Here is an 8051-nt window from a genome sequence, read left to right as displayed (position 1 = left end):
GTCTCCGTCTATTAGGTCTTAGTGATAGCAGCCTTTAAAACATGCTACTCTCTACTATTGGCTGTTTGTATTATAAATGATAATCAAACAACAAAAGAAAAGCTTTAATAAGGATTAATCTATATTTAATTTATACAGTTATGATTATGCAGAGTTATTTTATATTTGATTATTCAATTTCTGTGGTATTTTTACTAACTAGCTACTATTAGACCTACTTGAAAAAATATATAGCTTAGTTTTATTTGTATCTTTAAATGTTTTTACCGTGGTATCGAGTATTGTGTATGTTTTAATAAAGCTAAAATGTTTTTAAAAGCTATAAAAGGCTAAACTTTTCCATGTTTGACTCATATTTAAATTATTAAAAGAGTTCTATTATCTATCCGGTCAAGGTTTATAGGGATTTTAAGAATTAATTAGTAATGAGTTGAATTACTTATTGAGTAATTAAATTACTTTTCAGACAGAGTAATTAGAAAAGGATTTTAAATACAACATTGACGATGTAATTAGTAATTAGTAATTAATAACTTTTTTGAAGTAACTTACCCAACACTGCGCAGGGTATACCTGAACCCCCCCCCCCCCCCATACACACACGCACACACACACATCTTCTAAATACACAAACTGTAAATCATGGCTTCAGGTTTCCCACATGAAGGAACAGAGAACACTATGATTATGCTAAACTCTTTTATTTTGCTGTTTGCAGATAATTGTTGAAGCTTGTGGCTACACATACAAGTCAAGTGCTAAATCTCATGCACTAAAAGTGTTAATAGAGTGGCAAGCACAGTCCAAATAACATTGCAATGAGACTCAATACAAAAAGGTCAGCTAAATAAGCAGAATATCAAACTTAAACCACTTCATACCCATAAAAAAGCTAAACTATAATGCTGTTCAGTGGATTAAGAGGGATATTTGGTCAGAGCCTTGTGGGCAGCACTCTGTTACACAGTGTGGTTGTGCTTTGGGCAACCTGAGTTTAAATCCTGCCTTTCTGATCCTCTCTCACTTCCATATCAGAATAAAAGGCAAAAACACCAAAAATGAGGGATATTTGGTGTTGAAACTGACATGCTTAGTTGGCTATTGCTCATTTCCCAGTTACATTCCACCACTGAACGGCAGCTTTGACAGCTAAATGATCCACACAAGCGGACTGGAGCAGCTGGGCTGAGTTAGACTGCATATTGCAGTCAAAGCAACAAAGTAAGAGACACCTCAAAAATTGATGCAGTCATATGTGTAGGAAGTGCCCTAACTTTCCAAAAAAAGCAAGTTTCACCACAGGACTGTTTTCACTTCAGATTTCACTTCAGCAACGTTGAACACAAGCATTTACACACCATTATCAGACAGAATGGTCCGAACACTGTCACAGATACCTAAAATATACTATTTACACATTTTAAAAATACCGTACCATGGGGTCTAAAAGTGTGATACCACTAGTAAAAATGTTATTCTTCTTTATTATAATTCTTATTATTTGGTTTGTCCTCCTTTTGCACTCAAGCTGCATGAACGCCACAAATTTGTTTCAAACAAATCATGTGATCCAGCATAAATTGGGATGATCCAAACAGCATCTTGTGCTTCAACAACCCGTTCCCATGAGAACACATAACTATTTTATGTTTTGGCAAATTCTTGACAGTTTGATTTGTACAAAATGTATGATTTTTAAGAAAAAATAAGCAGATCATACACCAATTTGCCAAAACGTAAAATATATGTATTGCCATGAGAGTGCCTTGGCTTCAATGAAAGAACATCTAACCTTCTGTATAGAGTCACATGATCAATGTCATTAATTTGTCACCTAGAAATAATGTAGAGTTTCAAATATTTATTCATACCATAATTTTGTATATACTATAGTATGTATACCTGTTTATTTCCTTAAAATTTCTTTAAAATTAAAAATGAATTATAACAAAATTCATTAAAACTAAATCCATAAAACGATTCCGTGATGGGAACCCCTATATATGAAGCACCCGACAGAAACCTTTAAGATTCTATATAGAATCTTTTCCAAGAGTGTGTAACAAATAATTGATCTTCCCTATTCATAGGTCACATTCAATTTACCCTCCAGTTCACTGATTTTCTTACAGCACTTGAGCTTTCCCGTTTTAAAGCTTTCCTTTCTTACCCTTATCTCAGGATGTGCAACATTATCATGACCACCAAGCTTTGGCATCTTACATCAAGGTAAACATTTTCTTTACATATCCAGATTTGTTTCAAATCAGACATTCTGTACTAATGTCTAAAGTGAAGGTTGGCAGCCAAAACAGCAGAGTATCTCCTTAAAAGTCTTCCTCATTTCCAGGCTGCGGCAGGCGTAGATGAGGGGGTCAATCACAGAGTTGCACATAATGAGGACCAGGTACGTGGTGAAGTGGGACATGTAGCAGAGGCAGAGCGGATGGTACGGACACGACACCAGCAGAATGAGGTGGAGGAAAAAGGGCGCCCAGCAACACACAAACACTCCGAGGAGGATGGAGATGGTCACGGCTCCCTTCATGCAGCTGTGTTGACGTGGGGCCGGGTTTCCAGCGGCAGCTGCTGCTGGGGGTAATGCAGCGATTCTCTGGACATGAAGTCTGGCGAGAAGAAACATGTGTACGTAGAGAGTTGCCATGAGAACCAGCATGGCAAAGAACATTGTGATTAGACACACGATCACGGTCTTGCTCTCAGAGTACACTATAAAGACGATCCCACAAACCACACACACCAGCCAGATCGCAGCGATTGCGACCAGCGCTCTACGTACAGTCACTATGCTGTGGTAGCGTAAGGCGTAGAAAATTGTGACGTAGCGGTCGACGGCAATGGCCAGAAGGTTGCAAATGGACGCCACAAGAGAAATGCAGATCATTGAGTCAAACACATTGTCCATCAAACGTACAAAATAATCACTGGCCACCAAAATGCGACTGTTTAGTACTGCAATGACAATGGTCTCCAGAGAGTTCGATACACTTACCAACATGTCCGCAGCAGCCAGGCTGCACAAGAAAAAGTACATTGGAGAGTGAAGGTTTTTGTTTTTGACCACAGCCGAGATGACGAGTATGTTCTCCAGAAGACTCACAATACCCAAGGTGAGAAAAACCTCTGCCTGGATCTGGACCTGCTCGCACAGCGCCCCTGCTGGAGGATCCACAGTACTGACATTAGAAGGCAAAGATGTGCTGTTAGCAGGTTTCTGTCCTTTAAGAAATTGCAAGTATGAGTTGTTCATCAGGATTTGTGAAGATAAAGAGATGGGGAAGAACAGACAACAGGTGAGAGATGGAAATTAGAGAGGAAACAAAAAATTCAAGCAATAAAAGAATAGGCTAATAAAGAGTAATAAAACTGATTCAGATGATGGGATGAACAATAATAAAAGAAGCTTAGAGCTGCAGATGTAATTGAAGAATCAGATGTTGCAGTTCTCCAGATGTCTTTGAAAATCCTCTGCTGCTTTTGTTGGAGATGCTCCTGAAGAGATGCTCTGTGATTCAGAGGCTCGGAGCAAATGGACTCACTCACAGCCACTGGCTGTACGTCAGCAGATGCAGCCTCCGCCTGCTCTTTGTGTGTTTGCTTAAGATTTTAAATGAAAGATGTGGGTACAAACACACGCATTCATAGTGCATGGCAACAGGCAAGTATGTGCGTTCTGTGAAAATCATATTTTTTAAATCATATTTTTTCCAAAGTTATCTTTCAGGACAAACAATAACTGTCACATTTAGGTTTTTAATAATGTTTATATGTTATATTAACCCTCTAATACATATATACTTCAGTGGATAAAATGCGTCATATTTATTTGTCATTGTGTATGTATTTATGACAATACATTGAAATATGCTAATGAAAGCTGTGTGTGAAGCACCAAGTGAGTCCTGAAGCGCGTTTAGGAATCTGTCCATCTAGCTCATGTTTACGTAGTAAAATAACACACTACTTTTAAAAACTGTAAGAGTAAAAGAATGGGAGGCATTTTTAAAGGTTGCACTTCTTGTAACTTAAAGTCTCTTCTCTGGACAGAACCTTACCTCAATAGCAAACCACAATGATCCAATCAATTCCCGATGGACAAAATCAAGTCCTGCCCTACATTTTTTCAGATTTTTGAGAAACCATTTCACTCGGATATACAGTACTGTGCAAAAGTCTTAGGTCACCACCAGCTTTGATGTTTTAGCAATGTTTTAATGACCATCCATATTTATTTTTTGGTCTTTATTACGATACAAACAGAAAATGCAGGAAATATGTACACAAAATGTAAAACAAATTCAGAACAAAATGGCTTTTTTAAGCGAAAATCAGTATTTAGTGTGACTACAGACCTCCTGGACTTCTTTCATTTTCTCAAAGAAGAAAATCTGAGAAACTTCTCATCATATTTTGAAAGTTTTCTTGGCTTTCCAGTCCTTTTCCATTCCATTTAGGTTTAAAGGGAACCCCTGGTGTTAAGACTTGTATGGCTTAATATGATGTAAATGATGTCTCTTACTGAAATATGTAGAAAACCCATGAACGATTTCCGTTATTTAAGAAATCCATGACATATTTGGACAATGGGTGGCGCCATTTTGTTCAGGTGCACAGTGCGTTCTATGTCGATGACGTCAAATGGTTGCACTCACTGCTCTACTGACACTGTCCTATTGCTATTTTTACTGCAACACAACTCAGAATATAATATACGATGCCACATTGTGCAGCTTTTGGTTGTAATTTCAGTCGATGAGCCACAAGAGAAGCGATGTGAGTCTTTACTACTTTACTAGCGATAAGAGGAGAAAAGAATGGGAGGTTGCAAAGAATGTCGACGAATAAAACTTCCTAAAGATGTTTGTTCTCTTGTTCCTTTGTTCTCTTTACTGGTCAAGACTTATCTTCACTAGCCCTGGTGCCTGGGGCACAAATTCTTTCTGGTGACAACAAACCCACCCAATTGATACTCAAAACTAGCCCAGTCATGTTTCAGGGGGTAAAAATCAGCATTTTTTGGCGGGGTTCCCCTAGTAAAATTTGCATTCCAGGGGATAAAAAAATCACGTTATTGGGGTTCTTCAACCCGCGGACATAGTAGCCCAATTTCGCGGCCTATAGAAGTTTTTTTTTTTTTTTATCAGTTTTTAATACTGCAGGCAAATTTCCTGTATTTTCTAGTTATATTCTAATAAACACTGTAAAAAATGTACTGTTGAATTTACAGGAATTTACTGGCAAAAAAGTTGCCAATAAAATCCTGTAAAATAGTTGTTCATTGCTGTAAAATGGATTACAGTATAATACTGTTAATCAATTTACAGTATATTGTTGTTTGTGAAATACAGTATTTTTTTTTTACAAGATTATAAAATTGAACTTGTAGTATTACAGTATTTTTTTGTAATTGCACTGAATTACAGTATTTACCTGGCAACTAAAGTTGCCAATAAAATCCTGTAAATGCTCCAAAAGGCAAGATGTTGCTGTAATCGTTATACTTTAAAAATACTGTAAATAATTATTTTAACAGTAAACTGTACTCTATTATTTACCATTATATTGATGTAAATGCATTAAAATAAACATTTAAAAAATCATCAAACCAAGCTGTTGTAAGAAAAATATTTATTGAAATTAACAGCAAATTACTGCAAGACTTTCATTGGTAACATCAACAAAAATGGCATTATGGTACCAAAACAGTATTTTTATTTTTTTTTTTCTGTTATACATGTTGTCAAACACAAATGACAGCATTCTATCTGAAACACCTGATGTTAATAAGCAGAATCATTGAAGAAACAACAAGAGAAAAAGAGAGAGACACAACAACTACAACTGACTTCCAGCCATTAAACATTGTTACACTTATTATTAACCAGTTTGATTTTATTTCTGTCATACATCAACAAAAGTTCTTATTGAGAATTAACAGATGTTTAGATGTTAATGTTTTAATGAAAGTTTAGTTTGAAGTCACCATGATGGTGAAAAGCATTTCCTTTAGTTGGGCTCTTGTTTATTAACAGTAATTTATCTCTGGTTGCTCCAACTCTTAACTGTAAATTAATTTACAGTTGACCTGGAAAAATACTGTTAACAACTGTATTACTCTTTTTGACCCATAATGCATTGCAAAATACAGTAATAACTTGTAAAATGGTAAAATAGCAAGTTTCTGTAGAATTTTGCTGTAAAAACTACAGCAATTTGTTACAGTGAATATTCTAATATTCTAATTCTAATTGTATATGGTCATTATACCATTGCTAAAACAACATCTAATGGTGGCCTAAGACATTTGTGCTGTACTGTAAGTCACAAGAGGGAAGAAAAGACTATCACAACATCCTTTTTTGATGCCAACTTTAACACTAAAAACAGTGCTCGTGTTCAAAAATAGTCAAATACATCCGTCTGGCGTTTTTTTTGTCACAGAAAAATAATTACAAAGCAGTGCACTGGAACGCAAAAATGTCTTCTTTACGAACTGCCTTTGAGCTCTTGCATGGAAGTGATTTTGTAATCACTTGATTTTGCATAGACTTGTTAGTGCACTGCTGTGATAGAAATATGTCCTTGTAGAACTGTAGACATTTTCTCCACTTCAGAAAAAAAAAAAATCTGTTCTCTCATACCATGCTGCAGTATCCAGAGCTGTATTTATTTCACTAACACAAGCTTTTAATTGTGAAACCTTGAGGAGAGACACGTTGCAATGCATGAAACGCTGTGTTTGTGAATGTGAGAGTGGTTTATGTGTGGGTCCATGTGATGAGTCTATTCCCACAGGATATTGATTGATTTTTTCACATCTCAACACCTGCTTCATTGACTTCATGACAAGTTCTAGACCAGACTGTTGCACATGGTGCACCATTCACACTCCAGCAGATAATCATTTATCAATACATCTGACTCTGATTGGTGCCTTCTCAGAAAAAAACAAACAGGAAGAAAACAACAGCTAAATGTATCAGTTAATCTAAGAGTACCATGTTGTTGACGGGAGAGATGTATCATATTAAACTGAATAAATAAATAAAGGAACCTGACTAATATACAGCAATTCAGTCAGAATGAATGGAGCTTTGGGTTCATTTTTTAGACATTTTATTATCTGTAACTCTCCACTGGATAAATCCATCAAGGACAAACCAGCCTCAGCTTGAATATTTAAACTGAATATGTAACTAGAGGTCCAAGAGTACAACAAGGTCAGGGTTAAAGAATACTGATGATGTTTAAACTCAGTTTGGGCATTCACTACATTGCCTGAGGAATACAAATCCAGATTTACAGTTTTTTTCCCCATGGAAGTAGCCCAACAGGTGGGTGGACAAAGCACAAGGAGGTGTCCAGGTCACATTTTACCCCAAAAATCAAAAGAAAAAAGAAAGAAAAATAATGTCTATTATTAAGATTGTTACATACATTTTGAAATTGTACAGGACATTTAAAGGCACAATATGTAAGATTTTTGGATTATAATATCCAACAACCACTAGAACAATGTTATATATTTTATATAGTTTTTTATATGTTATATAGACGCTTATATTATGTGTTTTATTAGACAGGTGAGCAACTGTTTGGATACCTTTATCGACAGAAAACTAATCATCATTACAGTTGTGGCCAGAATTATTAGACCCCTTCCTAAATATGATCAGAGATGACTCTAAAAATAAATCTGCATTGTTTATCCTTTTGATCTTTAATTCATAAAATTAGCAAAAATCTAACCTTTCATTGAAGGAAAAGAATAGAAAGTGGGGGGGGAAATAACATTATGAAATAAATGTTTTTCTCCAAAACACGTTGCCCACAATTATTAGCACCCTTTTATTCAATACTTTTTGCAACCTCCTTTTGCCAAGAGAACAGCTCTGAGTCTTCTTCTATAACGCCTGATGAGTTTGGAGAACACCTGACAAGAGATCAGAGACCATTCCTCCATACAGAATCTCTCCAGATCCTTCAGATTCCAGCTCCATGATGGTGCTTCTTCTCTTCAGTTCACTCCA

At 36.1% G+C, this 8051-nt stretch overlaps 1 protein-coding gene across 1 annotated transcript; it reads right to left on the bottom strand.

The window, feature by feature from the left end:
* Positions 1–713: 713 nt before the first annotated feature.
* mc3r (melanocortin 3 receptor) lies at positions 714–3818 on the bottom strand. Its single transcript, XM_048211360.1, has one exon. The coding sequence runs from the start codon at positions 3269–3271 to the stop codon at positions 2288–2290; it is 984 nt and encodes a 327-aa protein (XP_048067317.1). The 5' UTR covers positions 3272–3818; the 3' UTR covers positions 714–2287.
* Positions 3819–8051: the final 4233 nt, after the last annotated feature.

Source organism: Megalobrama amblycephala, linkage group LG12 (genome assembly GCF_018812025.1).
Source record: "Megalobrama amblycephala isolate DHTTF-2021 linkage group LG12, ASM1881202v1, whole genome shotgun sequence".
Lineage (NCBI taxonomy): Eukaryota > Metazoa > Chordata > Actinopteri > Cypriniformes > Xenocyprididae > Megalobrama > Megalobrama amblycephala.
This window is presented reverse-complemented; position numbering and strand designations above follow the sequence as displayed.